At 37.0% G+C, this 18,369-nt stretch overlaps 1 protein-coding gene across 3 annotated transcripts in view; it reads left to right on the forward strand.

Moving 5' to 3' along the window:
- LOC107144785 overlaps positions 1-16,758 on the forward strand; it is a 34,209-nt gene extending 17,451 nt beyond the window's left edge. Inside the window, exons 6-13 of one of the 3 annotated variants that reach the window (XM_015488619.2) lie at positions 220-363; positions 2,221-2,364; positions 4,277-4,420; positions 8,610-8,738; positions 10,593-10,736; positions 12,387-12,524; positions 14,500-14,643; positions 15,622-16,758. In XM_015488619.2, the coding sequence (XP_015344105.2) occupies positions 220-363; positions 2,221-2,364; positions 4,277-4,420; positions 8,610-8,738; positions 10,593-10,736; positions 12,387-12,524; positions 14,500-14,643; positions 15,622-16,319 (1,685 nt within the window). In that variant the 3' untranslated portion in view covers positions 16,320-16,758. The remainder of the gene's footprint in view (positions 1-219; positions 364-2,220; positions 2,365-4,276; positions 4,421-8,609; positions 8,739-10,592; positions 10,737-12,386; positions 12,525-14,499; positions 14,644-15,621) is intronic. The other 2 variants (XM_048792029.1, XM_015488623.2) reach the window with 2 other exon arrangements.
- The last annotated feature ends 1,611 nt before the right edge of the window (positions 16,759-18,369 follow it).

Here is an 18,369-nt window from a genome sequence, read left to right on the forward strand (position 1 = left end):
AAGATTTCCAATTACAGTAACAACTAACACATGCTATTTTAATAACAACTAATTATTTTTAAAATTTCAATAGTAAACTCAACATAAGAGAATGTTTCATGGTGGTTAATAATACCTGAAATAAAATATCCACTCAATATGTCTCCTTTTGGATGACCCAGAACCCAGATTATGCTATGCCTCAGTATTTGTAATTGTTGCTGTTGTTTCATTCTCCAGATTTCCAGAAGTGGAAAGAAATTGCTAGTGAACCATACATGCTGGAAGCATCCAAGATTCAGGCAGCAGGAGGGAACTCATCTGATTCAAAATATGTCAGCTGTCTCTCCACTACCAGCGAAATCCTTCCTCCTGAGAAGCATGGTAAGACAGATGCAAAGGTGGGGTTGAGCTCAGGTAAGTGGTACAATTGAGGTGCTAGTCCAATCTTTGCTTGCTTCTCTATTTTGAATGGGGGGAAGGGATTCAGGGCAGAGACACTGACACTGAAGTCTCTTGAGAGGAACAAATAGTGAATGTCCTTCAAGATAGGAAAAAATTCCTCAACACAACCATGCAGGTGTAAGGGAAACAGGCAACATGGTAAAAGGTGTATGGAAATTTGTTCAGAAACTTGCTCCTCAGATGACACAATTAAAGCTCAAGACATACTCACATACTAGAAACCTTCAAATATGGCCTCATTTCTCCATTGTTATACTTCTCTTGTTTAATAATCCCCTTTCTCCATTCGCCTTTCCTCTATTACCATAACACAGGTATTCCCCCACTCCCTCATTCCTATACACAACCATTCTTATATTCACTACTTTCCACATTAATCTCATAAATGCTTAGCATGCCTTCACACAAATAACTTGTGTTAAATTCATAATGCTATATAGTTATCTATGTTTTGTACCAAGAGGTACAAAATTTCTATGTCCTGAAAAAAAAAGTATATTCAAATATAGATTTTCTCACCCAAATGTCCATGGGTGAACATGTTTCTATTCTTTTTAGATCAGCACTATGTACCTCATATTGGAAAGCACAAACATGTACTCAAATGCAATCATAAAAATACTAACGGAAGTACACATCATCACAAGTACACACAAACATAAATTCATCACCATCCCTCTTAACAAGAACCAAACATATATATCTGATATATAACAAAACATTCCTATAGTTGCAGATAATCTACCACCATCTCATTTTCCATGGAGATGTACCATGTACACACCTCATAAAATACAAAACAGAGAATTCCAAGATACAGGCACCACAAATTTTCAAGCCTAATCACAGCCTGTGTTATACCTTATATTTGAAGTATACTTTCCAAGCAATTGATAAATTGCATCAATGTGTTATAGTTGATCTATCCTCTGAGATCACCTTGTACAATATGTGGAGGAAATGAAGATTTTTTCTCCGACCCACATTTTTAATATTCAATGCCTTTGGTGAAAGATCCGTGTACATCATCAGGACATATGAAGAAGGAAGAGTCATGAAAATGAATGTGTAGTATACGTATGTTCAAATGAAAGTAGGGTGTCTGTCTTAATGGGCTACAGAAGTGGGAGAATGTTCCACCCAAAGGCAAGAACACAACTGCTTTTCCTGAGAAGATACCTGCAGAGGTAAACCCTTCTCATGTGTTTACAAAAGAACCTCTGAGAGTGAGTTCAACTTGGACAATGAAGTCCAAATGGAAGACAGGCTGAGAGCCCAGCAGAACTTCACCTAATGAAGGAAAGTACCAGTGCAAAAAGCTGAATGGCTGATGCCATGGACACATGAACTTAGATATTGTAACATGTACATACAAACATATTTACATATTTATGTGTATTGATATATGACAAAAATAGTTAAATAATAATCTTTTACTACATATCTATATTTGCCCAAATTATGAAGAGGGAAATTAACAAAAACAAAACAATAACACCCATACATTTTTGATTACATATTACATTTTTTATAAGATTCCGTTTCCAATTTCTGTATATTTTTCTAAAAATTTCACAACTAAGATTTCCAATCACATTGTACTCTAACACACACACCATTTTAACAACTACTATTTATTTCAAAATTTTGAATGGTAAACTAATGGTAATTAGCATGAGAGAAAATTTCATGGTGGTAACAATATCTGAAATAAAATATCCACACAGTATATTTATTTTTGAATGACACAGAACTTATTGTTGTTTCACTCTCCAGATTTCCAGAACTGGAAAGAGTCATCTATTGAACCATGTATGCTGGAAGCAGCCAGTACTCAGGCAGCAGGAGAGAATTCATTTGATTCAGAATATTTCACCTTTCTCTCCACTACCAGCAAACCCCATCCCATTGAGGAGCATGATAAGGCAGATGCAAAAGTGGGGTTGAGCTCAGACAAGGGGTACAGATGAGATACTAGTCCAACCCTTGCTCACTTCTCTATTCTTTTGAATAGCAGGGAGGGACTCAAGGCACAGGCACCAATATTGAGGCCTCTTGTGAAGTGTGAATAGTGAATGTCCCTCAAAATAGGGCAAAGTTCCTCAGCACAGGCCTGCATATGAATACTGGGGCAGCTGTGGGGGAGACAAGGGAGATGTTCAATGTATGTGGGCATTTGATCAGAAACTTCTCCCTTAGAGGCACAACTCAAGTTCACACACTCATGTGTTAGAAACCATTATACTAGGTTTTGCCCAATTTCTCCTTCCTTATACTTATTTTCTCATTCAGTAGTCCCTTCTTTCTCCATTCATCTTTCCTCTATTACCATTACAGAACTGTACAACCTTTTCCCCTCATTCCTACAAACAATGATTCTTAGATTCTCTGTTTTCCACATTAATCCCATAAATGCTTCATATGGCTTCACGTAGATAACTTGTGTTAACTTTATAATGCTAAATTGGACCTAGAAAATGTATATTTTCTTTAAAAGAAGCCTTTTCATATGTAGATTTTCTCATCTAAATGTCTGTGGATGCTGGTTATTTCTTTCTTTAGTAGATCTGCACACACTTATATGTAGTGTGTATTCTCCTAATGGAAAATGCAAACATGTGTGCTAAGACATACATGCAAAATCAAATGCATACACACAAACGAGGACATATACAAACACACACACACACACACATTCACTTATCATCCCTCTACTTTATCAGTACCAAATATATTCACCTGATATATAACAAAAGATACATATAATTGCATAAAACCTACCACCATCTCATTTTCCATAGAGATGTACCATGTACTCACCTCCAATAAAAAGTAAAAAAAAAAGAATGCTCTCACTTCTCATCCCCAGTTACTGTATATCTTATATCCTTATAATTGAGAATTACTTCACAGAAATAGATAAATCACATTAGTGTTGTATCCTCTGAGATGACAGAAGATCCTTTTCTCTCCTCTGAGATGACCTTTGTAGAATATTTAGAGGAAATGGAGACTCCCTCCTGCTTTCCACATTTCCAGTTTTCAAAGCTCTTGGACAAGGACCCCTGTACATCCTCAGTGCATATGAAGAAGGCAAGAGTGATGAAAGTGTAGTATATGGATGTACAAATGAAAGTAGTAGGGTTTCTGTGTTATGAGTTACAGAAGGCAAAAATAAAAAAGGCATGAATACAAAAAAATCACCTTTCCTGAGAAAAGACACCTCTAAAGGTCAACCTCTCACATATGTCTACAAAAGAGCCCCTAAATGACAGTGATTCAGCTTGGACAATGTGACCCAAGAGGAAGGGAGGCTGAGAGCTCAGCAGAATTCATCCAATGGTGAAGAGTTCCAGGGAAAAACCTGAATGGCTGCCGAATATGAACATATTAACTTAGATTTTGTACATGGACATATAAACGTATCTGTTTATGTATATTTATAACTTAACAGAAATTGTTGCTTAATGCACTTTACTTCATATACACTATTTGCCCAATTTTTCACAAAGGAAATTATATGAAAATAATAACACCATAATGTAATGACTATCGTATTCGTGATAAGGTTCAGTTTCCTATATTCTGTGTATTTTCCAAAAAGATCACATTCATGATTTTCAATCACAGTGGCATCTAACACACAAACCATTTCAACAACTACTGTTTATTTCAAAATTTTGAATGATAAACATATCATAATTAGCTAAGTGCATGTTTCATGGTGGTAATAATACCTGAAACAAAATATTCACTCAATATATCTGTTTTTGAATAACATAGAAGCCAAATTATGTTATGCCTCAGTATTTGCTGTTGTTTCATTCTCCAGATTTCCAGAAGTGGAAAGGCATTGTTACCGAAAAATACATGCTGGAAGCAGCCAGAACTCAGGCAGCAGTAGTGAATTCATCTGATTCAAAATATTTCACCTGTCCCTCCACTTCCAGCAAACTCCTTCCTACTGAGGAGCGTGGTAAGACAGATGCAAAGGTGGAATTGAGCTCAGGCAGGAGGTAGAGCTGAGGTTCTAGTCCAACCCTTGCTTGCTTCTCTGTGAATCCAGAAAGTGGCACTAATACTGAGGCTTCTTGTGGGGAGCAAATAGGTAATGTCCTTCAAAATAGGGAAAAGTTCCTCAGCACAAACTTGCATGTGAACACTGGGGCAGCTGTGGGGGAGACTTGGGACATGCTAAGATGTGTATGGGAACTTGATCAGAAATATCCCTTTCAGATGGCACCACTAAAGCTCACACACTCATGTGTTACACACTTTCAAACTAGGTATAGTCCCAATTTTCCTCCTTGGTACTTATTCTCTCATTCATTTGTCCTGTTTTTCCAGCCTATTTTCCTATATTACCAATACAGAGGTACTCCATTGTCCCCTTATTCTTACAACCATTCTTAGATTCACTGTTTACAAATTAATCCCATAAATGCTTCACATCCCCTCACCCAGATAACTTGTGATAACCTTATGATGCTGGATGAAGACCTTGAAAATGTGCATGTCCTGAGAAAGAAGCATTTTCCTATGTGGATTTTCTCACCCAAATGTCTCTAATGATGGCTGATTACTGTCCATCATGAACAAGCACACACTTATATATACTATGTGCTCTCATAATGGAAAATGCAATCACACATGCTCAAACACATACACACATATAAGCACAGGGCACTCACAGACACACATACATGTACGTATACACTCACCACCATCTTCTTTACCAGCAGCTTCACGTGATATGTAACAAAACATACATATAATTGCACAATACCACCATCTCATTTCCATATAGATGTACCATGTACACACCTCAGATAAAAGGTGAATTTCCAGAAACTTGCACACTCCCATTTTCATGTCCAAATATAGGATACCTTATCTCCTTATATTTGACATTTTCTTCCCAGAAATTGATAAATTATATCACTGTTTTATGTGTCATCAATCTTCTGAAATTTACTTTATAGAATATTGCAGGAAATGTAGATTTCCTCCTCCACCCACATTTCTAATATTCAGTGCCCTTGGACAAAGATCCTTGTACATTGTCAGTGCGTGTGAAGAAGAAAAGAGTCATTAAAGTGTAGTATATGTATGTTCAAATGAAAGTGGAGTTTCTGTGTTATGGGTTACAGAATAGGGAAGAATTTCACCCCAAAAGTCAAGAATACAAATGACTGCATTTCCTAAGAAGACACCTGCAGAAGTAAACTTCTCATGTGTCTACAAAACAGTATTTCTCTGACAGTGAGTTCAGCTTTGACAGTGTACTCAAGTTGAAAGGAGGCTGAGAGCCCAAAAGAACTTACCCAATAGAGAAGAGTTCTAGGGGAAAAGCCTGAATGCTGGTTGTGGACGTATGAACTTAGATACCTTACATGGACATATAAACATATCTATATACTTATGTATATTGATAGCATAACAGAATACCTAAGTAGCAAACTTTTATTCCATATCTACATTTGCCCAATTTTTCAAGTAGTAAATTAGCTGAAAAAAAATACCACTCATACTTTATTGATTGCATATCACATTTTTTATAAGGTTCAGTTTCCAATATTCTGTATACTTTTCTAAAAATATCACATTCAAGATTTGGAATCACAGTGACATCTAATAACTAATTCTGATAGCTACACTTATTTAAAAAAATTTTAATAGTAAACCCATCATAATTTATCATGAGAATATTTCATGGTGGTAAAAGTACCTGAACAAAATATCCATCCACTCAATATATCTATTTTTGAATGACACAGATCCAAGATTATGCTATGCCTCAATATTTATTGTTGTTGCTTCATTTTCCAGATTTCCAAAAGTGGAAACAGATTGTTATTAAACGATACATGCTAGAAACAGCCAGGAATCTGGAAGCAGGAGATCATTCATCTGATTCAGAATATTTCACCTATTTTTCTACTTTCAGCAAAGTCATTCCTGCTGAGGAGCGTGGTAAGACAGATACAAAGGTGGGATTGAGCTCAGACAACAGGTACAGCTGAGGTGCTAGTCCAACCCCTGTTGACTTTTCTATTCTTTTTAATAGGGGGAAGGTATTGAGGGCAGAGGCACTAACACTGAGGCCTCTTTAGAAGGCACACAGGGAATGTGCTCTCAAAATAAGAAAAAGTTCCTCAGCACAAAACTGCATTTGAACACTGGGAAGGCTGTGGGAGAGACAGAGGCATGCTAAACTGTGTATGGGAATTTGATCAGAAACTTTCTCCTTAGATGGCACAATTAAAGCTCACACACTCATGTGTTAGAAACCATCATACTAGGTATTGCCCAACTTCTCCTTCCTTGTACTTCTTCCCTTGTTCAGTAGTCCTCTTTTTCTCCATTCATCTTTCCTCTCTTACATTATAGAGGTACATTCTCATGCCTAAAAACAATCATTCTTAGATTCTCTGCTTTGGACAATTTTGTTTTTAATCCCATAAATGCTTCACATAGATAACTTGTGTTAAATTTGTAATCCTAGACCAAGACCTGAAAATTGGCTATACCTTAAAAAAAAAAAAAGCATTTTCATATATAGATTTTCTCACTTAAGAGTCTGTGCATGATGATGATTTCTTTCATAGAGCAGCACCTACTTATATGTACTGCGCTCTCACAATGGAAAATGGCAAGATCAGGCACTAAAACATACCAACATAATCACATATATACAAGCATACACACAAACACACACACACACACACACACACACACGAACGCATTCACTCCAAACCATCCCTCTTTACTAACGCCAAACATATTCACCTGATAAGTAACAAACAAACATATAATTGCACAAAACTACCAACATCTCATTTTCCATAGAATATACCATGTACACATCTCAAATAAAAGGGACAAGACAGATAATTCCCAGATACATGCACCCCCATTTTTCATGCAGAATCACAGGCCATTTTAATTCCTTATATTTGAAATTTTCTTCCTGGAAATTGATAAATTACATCAATGTTTTGTATGTCAGTTATTCTCCAAGATGCCCTTTTTACAATATTTGGCACAAATGGAGACTACTTCACCTACCCACATTTCTAATTTTCAATGACCTTGAGGAAGGAGTTGTGTATTTTGTCAGTGCATATGAAGAAGGAAAGAGTCCTGAAAATGTAGAGTATGTATGTTAAGTGAAATTAGGGTTTCTGTGTTATTGGTTACAAAAGAGGGAGGAAGTTCCCCAAAAGGCAAGAGTGTGAACAAGCGCCTTTCCTGAAAAGACACCAGCAGAGGTACACACTCTCATATGTGTCTACAAAACAACTAGTGACAGTGATTTCAGCTTGGACAAAGTGGCCCAAGAGGAAAGGAAGCTTAAAGCCCAGCAGAAATTCCTCCAGTGGAGTTCAGAGACCCAAGGCAAAAGCCTGAATGGTTGATGGCATTGGACATATGAATTTAGATATTATGTATGTACATATAAAAATATCCATATATTCATGTATATTGATTACATAACCAAAGTAGTAAATTTATAAACTTTTACTCCATATCTATTATTTGCCCAGTTTGTCAAGAGGGAAATTTGCTAACAATAACACCCACACTCTCTTTATTATGTATCACATTTGTGATAGTGTTCAGTTTCCAACAGTCTGTATACTTTACCAAACATATCATATTCAAGATTTCCAAATAGTGATATCTAACACACAAACTACTTTTTTTTATAAGTAATGAAGAAACCACTTTTTATAATAACACACAAACCACTTTTATTTGTTTTTCTTTTGTTTGGTTTTGTTTTTTGGTAGCAGACATTGAACTCTCAGGGTCACTTGACCACTGAGCCATATCCCTAGCCATATTTTGTATTTTATTTAGTGACAGGGTCTCATTGAGTTGCTTAGCACTGCACTTTTGCTGAGGCTGGCTTTGGACTTGGGACCCTCCTGCCTCAGCCTCCCGAGCCACTGGGATTATAGGTGTGTGCCACCAAACGTGGCCCACTGTTTTGTAGCTACTTATTATTTTGAAATTTTGAATGGGAATTTCATAATTACCATGTGAGAAAGTTTCATGGTGGTAACAATATCTGAAATAAAATATCCACTCGATGTATGTTTTAATGACACAGATTTCAGATTTTGCCATACCTCAGTATTTGCTGTTGTTATATTCTCCAGATTTTCAGTACTGGAAAGAGTCTGCCATCGCACCATATATGCTGGAAGCGGCAGGAGAGAATTCATCTGATTCAGAATATTTCAGCTGTCTCTCCCCTCCGAGCAAAACCCTTCCTACTGATGAGTATGGTAAGACAGATGGAAAGGTGGGGTTGAGCCTCAGGCAGGAGGTACTGCTGAAGTGCTAGTCCAACCCTTGCTCACTTTCCTATTCTTCTGAATATGGGGGAAGGGATTCAGGGCAGAGGCATTAATACTGAGGCCTCTTGTGAGAAACAAAGAGTGAATGTGCCTTCAAAATATGACAGAGTTCTTCAGCACAGTCCTGCATGTGAACATTGGGGCACTTGTGGGGGAAATGAAACATGCTGAGGTGTGTGGGAATTTGTTCAGAAACTTTCCCGTTAGACAGCACAACTAAACCTCACAAAATAACCTGCTAGAAACCTTCATACTAGATATGTCCCCATTTCTCCTTCCTTTACTTATTCTATAGTGTAGTTTTCCCTCTTTTGTCCATCCATCTTTCCTCTATTACCATTACAGTGGTGCTCTCATGGCCAATCATTCTTACAAATAATCAGTGTTATATTCATTGCTTTCCACATTAATCCAATAAATGCACCACATCCCTTCACCCAGATAACTTGTTTTAATCTTGCAATGCTAGGCCAAGAACTAGAAAAAGTTTGTCCTTAAAAAGTAGCATTTTCATATGTAGATATTATCGCCCAAATGTCCATACTTGATGAGTATTTCTGTGTTTTGTAGACCAGCACACACTTACATGTATTTTGTACTCTCATAATAGAAAACAGAAACACATGTGTTATAACACACACATAATTACACTCATACACAAAAAAGTACGTATCTCTCTATACACACATACTCACTCATCAACACACACATTCACTCATCAACATTCCTCTTTTATAGCACTGAATTTATTCATCTGATATATAATAAAACATATATATATATATATATAATTGCATGAAGCCTACCACCATCTCATTGTCCAGAGATGTACAATGTACACACCTCAAATAAAAGAGAATTTTCATATGCATGTACCCCCATTTTTAATGCCTAATCACAGGCCATTTATCTCCTTATATCTGAAATTTTCTTCCCAGATATTTATAAAGTATATCAATGTTTTACATGTCTTCTATCCCCTGAGATGACCTTTTTCAATAGTTGGAGCAAATGGAGATTTCCTCTACCTTTCCACATTTCTGGTTTTCAATGTTATTGGCCAAGGCGCCCTGTACATCCTCAGTGCATATGAACAAAGAAAGAGTCATAAAGGTGTAGTATATGAATATTCAAATGAAAATAAGGTTTCTGTGTCATGGATTAGAGAAGGCAAGAGTACAAAAGGCATGAATATAAACAATCAACTTTCATGTGAAGACACCTGAAGAGGTAAACCTCTCACATGTGTTTACTTTTGTAAACATCCCCAAATTGACAGTGCATTCAGCTTGGACAATGTGGTCTAAGAGGAAGGGAGGTTGAAAGCCCAGTAAAACTCACTCATTGGAGGAGAGTTCCAGGGATAAAGCCCGAATAGCTGCCAGCCATGGACATATAAACTCAGATATTGTACATATATATACATACATACACACACATATACATAATATATGTTTATGTATATTGATAACATAACAGAAATAGTTAATTAATAAAATTAATGACTACTTACTATATTTGTGATAAGGTTTGGTTTCCAATATTATGTGAATTTTTAAAAAATATCACATTCAAGATTTCCAATCACAGTGACATTTAACACACACACTATTAATAAATACTATTTGTTTCAAAAATTTGAATGGTAAACATATCATAATTAGCATTCATGGTGGTAACAACACCTGAAAAAATATCCACTTATTGTATTTATTTTTGAATAACACAGAACCTGCATTATGCTATGAGTCAGTATTTCTTGTTGTTTTTTTCATCCTCCAGATTTCCAGAAAAGGAAAGGCATTGCTACTGAACCATTTATACTGGAAGCAACCAGAACTCAGGCAGCAGAAGAGAATGCATGTGATTCAAAATATTTCACCTGTCTCTCCACTTCCAGCAAACTCATTCCTCCTGAGGAGTGTGGTAAGACAGATACAAAAATCTCCCCCCTCAGATGGCAAAACTACAGCTCAGCTCACACACTAATATGTTACACTTCAAACTATGTATGGCCACACTTCTCCTTCCTTGCATTTTTTCTGTAGTTCAGTTTTCCCTCTTTCCCCATCCCTCTTTCCTTTAGTACCATTAATTATGTAAACCCTTGCTCCTTTCTTCCTACAAACAACCATTCCTAGATTCACTTTTTTCTAGATTAATCCCATAAATGCTTCAAATCCCTCCACACAGATAACTTATGTTAATTTTGTAATGGTAAACCAAGAACTAGAAAATGTGTATTTCATGAAAAAGAAGCATTTTCATACATAGATTTTTCTCACCCAAATGACTATGGATGATGGTGATTTCTGTTCTTCTTAAACCACCTCCTAAGTATGTATACTATGTATTCTCATAAAGAAGAATGCAAACATGCACACACACACATACATAATCACACACATTCACAATCATACATCCATACATATAGACACACAAACATACACTCATCACTATCTCCAAACGTATTTACCTGAAATGTAACAAAATATACATACAATTGCATAAACCTTCCACCCTCTCATGTACCATGTACACACCTCAGATGAAAGACATGACAGAATTCTAAAACATTCCAGATACATGCACCCATTTTTTTATGCTTATACACGGGTCATTTTGTCTCCTTATATTGAAATTTGCTTTCCAAGAAACTGACAAATTACATCATTCTGTTACATGGCTTCTTTCCCCTAAGATGCGTCTAGAACACTATTGAGAGGAAATGGAGAATTCCTCCCCCTTTTCACATGCAAAATTTTCACTGCTTTTGGGCCAAGGAGTTCTGTAAAATCTCAGTGCATATGAAGAATGAAAGAATAGTGAAAGCTTAGCATATGTGTGTTAAAATTGAAGGGGGAGTTTCTGAATTATGGGGAATAGAAGAAGGTGGAAATTCCTCCAAAGTATGCAAAAATAGGAACAATCATCTTTCCTGACAAGATCCCTACAGAGGTAAACCTCTCTCATGTACCTACAAAAGATCTCCTAATGAACAGTGAGTTCAGAATGGTTCACAGCACCCTGGCAGAAATGAAGAAGTCAGACAACTTCTTCCTCTCTATGAGTGTTCTAGGGTGAGAACTCATGAAAGCTACTGACCTGGAATGAACATGCATACTCATATACTTAATACATATTTATAAATATCTATATAGTTAGATATAAAAAATGTCAACATGAATGGTTCTTTATACAACTTTTTCCTTCATAACCATTATTTGTACAATTTTCTTTGGAGAAATTCAGCTAATAATAATACCCAATCTTTAGTGATTGCATATAATATTTTGGCTATGGTTCAGTTTCTGATAATATGTATACATTTCCTAAAATATCACATTAAAAATATTCTATCACAGTGACACCTACCCCATGTAAAAATTTTATAAATGTTGTTTGCTTTCATTTTGGAATTTTCAATGGGAAAGTCACCTTAATTCATTTGAGAGGAAGTTTCAGTAGTGATAACAAAGACTGAAACAAAATATTCACTGAATATATCTGTTTATGGATGACACAGAACCAAGATTATCCCATATCTCAATATTCGTTGTTGTAATTATTTTCCAGAATTCAAGAAGTGTCAAGAAATTGCTCCTGCACCATGTAGCATCACCAAGATTCAGACAACAGGAGAGAATTCATCTTTCTCAGAATATTTCACCTGTCTCTCGTCTCTCAGCAAACACATTCCTACAGATGAGCTTGGTAAGGCAGATGCAAATGTGGGATCTGAACTCAGACTAGTTCAACTCTTCCTCACTTCACTATCCTTCTGAATATAGGAAAGGGATTAGGGGCAGAGGGAGGCCTCTTCAACATTGAGACCTCTTTAGAGGAGCAAATAAGAAATGTGCCTTCAAAATACGACAAAGTTCCTCAGCACAAAACTGCATGTAAACCCTGGGGCAGCTTTAGGTGACAGCAAACAGTGCAAGACGTGGATGGGAATTTCATCATACCTTCCTTTTCAGATTGCACAATTCACATGATTTATTCCTTTTAACTAAGCATGGCTTCATTTCTTCTTCATTTTGCTTGTTCTCTCATGCAATTTCTTCTTTCTCTATCCATCTTTCACATTCTCCGATAGTATTACATAAGTACTCCTGTATACCCTCAATCTCACATATAATCATTCTGAGATTCACTGGTTTAAACATTAATTGCATAAATACCTCACATCCCCTCAAACAGATAACTTGTTTCATATCTGTAATGCTAGATCAAAATCTGGAAAATTCATGTCCCGAGGAAAAAAGGCCTTTTATATGCACATTTTCTCTTTGAAATGTACATTGATGACCATGCTTTCAGCCCTTCACAGACCTGCATCTGTTCGTATGTACTATGTATTGCAAATCATAAAACACACAAAAACATGTACATACCCACATACCCTCATCAACATCCCCATTTCACCAGCACCATAACCTTAACCAGCTATATACCAGAACAGACATGATTCCACAAAACCTACCACCATCTCATTTTCCATATCAGTGTACCAAGAAAATGTCCCAGATAACAAAAATACCACAAAGAGAATTCTGCAAAAATCACAGAAACACACAATCCCATTTCACAGTCCACACACAGGTCATCTCATTCTATTCCAATATTTTTTTCCTAGAAATCAATAAATATCATCAAAGTGTGCCATATACTTTACCCTCTGAGATGCTCTAGTATAGAACTTGGAAGACTTGGAGACTTTATCCCCCTTTCCACATGCCAAATTTCAAATGCATCTGGGTATGCGTACCCTCAGTGCATATGAAGAAGGAGAGTCATGAAAATTTAGTTCATGTATATTTGAAAGAAAAGGAGAATGGCTGCCTATAGGATACAAAAGTAGGAGGAAAGACTGCCCCACCAAAAGACAAGAATGCAAACAATTGCCTCTCTTAAGAAGATCCCAATAAGAATAACCCCTCCTGTATGTCTACAAAAGAACTCCTTATAGTGAGTTCAGCTTTGATACAGTAACCCAAGAGAAAAGGGAGTCATCTGGCAGCTCATCAGAATTTCTGATTCTTGAGACTTCCAGGGCCAGAGGCCTGAACTCTTGGTATCCCTGAACATATATATTTAGATAGATGATAGGTAGGTGATAGATAGATAGATAGAACAAATGAACTAGGTCATTATAGTTGTTTTTAAAATTCACACTCCATGTCCTATAAATGAACAATTTCTAATGAGAAATTTAGATAATAATAATAATAATGATAATAACTTCTAGTGAGTATATGTCATATTTTATTTATGGTTTAGTTTTCAAAAATCTGTATAAATTTCCAAAAATATTGGGTTGCAGTTGTAGCTCAGTTGTAGAGCAATTGCCTACCATGCATGAGGCATTACATTCAATCCTTAGCACCACATAAAAATAAATAAAGTTATTGTGTCCATCTACAACTAATTTTTTTTTTAATTTCCAAAAATATCACATCCAGGATATCCAATTTCAATGATATCTACCACACATAATGTCAATAACTATTGTTTGTTTTTGTTTTGGAAATTTCAATGGGAAAACCATCTTACTGATTGTGAGAATTAGTTTTATGGACAGTTAACAATGCCTGAAATATCTTGTTCACTGAACATATCTGTTTCTGAATGAAACAGAGCCTAGATTGTGGCGTGTCTTAATGTTTCTTGTTATTTTGTTTTCCAGGATTGCAGAAGTTTCAAGAAATTTCTCCTAAGTCATATATGCTGGATCCAGTCAGGGATCAGGCAGCGGGAGATAATTCATCTTCCTCAGATTATTTCACCTGCATCTCCTTTGACAGCAAACTGATCCCTAATGATAAGCAGGGTAAGACAGATTCCAGGTTATCTGAGCTCAGAGAGGGACCCCAGTTGCTTGTCCAACACTGCTCACTTCACTACTTTCGAAATACAAAAGAAGGATTCATTCCAAAGGACCTAACACCAAGGCTTGTGAGGAGGGTCGAATGGGGAATGTGCCTTCAAGAATAGGACTGAATCAGAACCTCAGCACAATGCTGCATGTGAACACTGGGGTAGCAGTGGGTGAGATGGGATAGTGCTGAGATGTGTATGGTAATTTTATCAGAAACTTCCCCCTCAGATGCCACAAATAAAACATACTCATATGCTATAAATATTCATACTAAGCTGGCCCCATCTCCTCTTCCGTTACTTATTCTCGCATACAATACTCTTTTTTTCTCTACCCATTTTTTTCTATTCTCCATTAACATTGCCTATATACTTCTTTTCACCCTCATTTCTACATACAACCATTCTCATTTCATTGATTTACATTTTAATTTATTAAATGTTTCATATATTTCCAGACAACCTGTTTTAACTCTGCAATGCTAGACCAATATCTAGGAAAGTTAAGAAAACTCATGTGTCTTGAAAATAAAGCACTTCTTATACCAATTTTCTCACACAAATATCCAATGATAGATATGCTTTCAGCCAATCAAAAACCTATACCTGACCATGTACACTCTGTACTGTCATTTAGCATGCACACGCACGTGCACACACACACACACACACACATACACACACAATCATCACCACCCCCTTTTGACAACATCAAAAATAATCACCAGATATTTAAAAGAATATAATTCAACATGTTGTTACAAAAATCTCATTTTCCACACAGGTGTACCATGTACAAACTTGGGTTGACATATAACACACAAAGAATTCTGAAGCATCACTGATATATGTACCCCCCATTTCGCATGCCTACATACAAGAACATTCTTATAGTAATGTTATTTTCTTTTATTTGGATTTTTTTTTCTAGAAACCAGTGAATTACATTCATATGTTTCCTATCCTGAACCACATGGTATGCCTGTAGAACGCAAGTTGGAAGAATCAGAATGTTCTTTGCCATTGGCATATAACCAATTACCAATTTACTTGGCCAATAATCCCTGTACATCCTCAAAGAAGAGGAAAAGGGAAAGAATAATGAAAGTGTACTATATGCATGTTAGAATGATGAGGGGGGTGGCTGTCTTAGAGGACACAGAAGACGAAAGGCAGCCTCCACGCAAAAAGACAAAAATAAAAACCATTGCATTTCCTGAGACAATCCATACAGAAGACAATCTCTCTGTCGTATCCACAAAAGAACTCCTAACTGAGAGTGATCTCAGCTTTGATGGTGTAGTCCAAGAGGCATCAGAAGATAATGACAGACCGATATATCTTCCACCTCTGGAGACAAGTTCCAGAGCTAAAACACCAGAATGGCTTGTGGCCCATGACAGTGGCTACAGGTGCATGGCCTGCTGCCGAGTTTTCCCCTCCTTGGAGATTCTACAGGACCATGTGCAGAATGGTATTAAAGAGGGGTTTAGCTGCCATTCTTTTCATGTAGCCCTTAACCGTCTTAGAAGTAAGTACAGAAATAGAAAGAAGAAGTATACGAAGAGGAGGAAAACAAAGTCAAAAAGAGCTGGACAAAAGGCAAAAGTATCCAATGTGACAACATAACTAGGCACATAAGAGACTTCTTTCAGAATAACCATTGATAGCATCATGACCACCAGCACAACTATCACCACCATCAAAAGCCCCAGCACCACCATTATTACTACCATCAACAATACAACAACAATGGCCACCACTATGACTACTACAACCATTGCCACTGTCAATAACATCACCATCAACAGCAGCAGCAACTAGCACCATCATCACTATCTTATCATCACAGCCATCACTACTATCAAGAGTATCACCACTACAATCATAATTAGCACCACCATCAACAGCACCACTACAATTACCACCTTCACCAGCACTACCAGCACCACCATCAACAGTACTATCTGCAGCACCATCACCACCATACCATGACCATCACAACCATTGCCACTGTTAACAGCACCATCAATAGCAGTGCCATCTCTACCATCACCACCAATAGCACTACCATCAACAGTACCATCACCAACATCATAATCATCATTAACAGCACCATCACCTCAGCCATCACTGACATCAACAATGTTATCACCAGCACCAGCACCAGCACAATAGTCATCACCACCATTGACAGCACCACCAGTAGCACATTAACAGCAGCATCACCACTATTATCACCAACATGGCTAGCACCACCATCACTAGCCCATAACCACCACAACCATCAATAAATACCATAAATAATAGCACCAGTACTGCTAACACCACTGTCAACAGCACCACCATCTACAGGACTACTATTATCATCATCCCAGCACCATGATCACCACCACCAGGGCCACCAGCACCAATATGGACAGTAGCAGTTGTACCACAAGTAGGATTAGAGAAGCCCTTTAGATAATATTCCCCAGAAGAAAAAACAAGTTTGTAGACCACATCAAGCTATAAAGCAAAAATGTCCTCAGGCAAACTAAAGAGCAATGAATACCAGTATATCATCTTTATCACTGGAAGAAATTCATTTGAAATAGAAACTGCTATGGCCTGGACTTAGAAGAAGAGGCGAGGTTCCCAGGGGTAAGTAAATATGCCCCAAATTGGAAATTTGGGGTTTTAAGAAATGGTGGGAACAATAGCAGAGAAGTCTCATGAGAAATACCTCCTATGGTGAAGGATTTCTTTCTAAAGAAATTATGCATGGGGCTGGTGTTGTAGCTCAGTTGGTAGAGAGTTTGTTTTCATGTGTGAGACATTAGGTTTGATCCTCAGCACCACATAATTATGCATGAACACTGGGTTAAAGACAAAGGAAGTAGAATGGGTCCCACTAATGACTTCTGAGGAGACATGAGCAAAGGCCTGTCTCCCAGTTCTGAAAAACAGAAGATACTGGGCCCAACATTCACCATTTGTTCCTTGGCCTGGCTTCCTTCTGAAAAGCACAGGACAAGGAAAAGAAGTCTTTATCCATGAGAAAGGGTTGATATGCAGGCCTGTCATGGTTGTGATTGAAATTCATGGCCTTATTGTGATTTTTATGCCTGGAAGAAGACTGTACAGGAGTTTCACCCACTCAAAGGGACTGTAATGAATTGAATGTGTTTATTTTTTTTATTTTTCCCCCTAGGAAAACATTTCCGTTCTCTGTACCAGAAACTGGAAATGAAGGTGTCTAGTGTCTATGGGGAAGGGTAGCAAAGGTTCTGCTTGGACTTTTCTGACAACTTTGCACATGGATTTCTTTCTAGATGTCCTTCATATTCTGTAATGGAACTTCATGATTCTCACATCTTATTCTTTCTTTTTTCTTCTAGCACCAAGAATCTGGTTCTATATAATCAACAGAGAGGAGATAAACATGGACAAAGCTGAGAAGACTTTGCAAAGCCAGGTGCACACTGCTATAGCGGAGAGTGTCATTTTTAGTTAGAAGGAAAATCAGACTTGTCTTCAATATTTCTAAAGTCACAGAATCAAAACAGAAGTTGTCCTGAGATTAGCTGAAGACTTGTCTCTATGATAAGAACTACCTTCCTGACTTAAAGGTGTTCTTTTTTATTTTGCTTATCTCACAGCAAAAAATGGTATGGATTATACAAGGAAGGAGTTTCTC

This window comes from Marmota marmota, unplaced genomic scaffold (assembly GCF_001458135.2).
Source record: "Marmota marmota marmota unplaced genomic scaffold, marMar, whole genome shotgun sequence".
Lineage (NCBI taxonomy): Eukaryota > Metazoa > Chordata > Mammalia > Rodentia > Sciuridae > Marmota > Marmota marmota.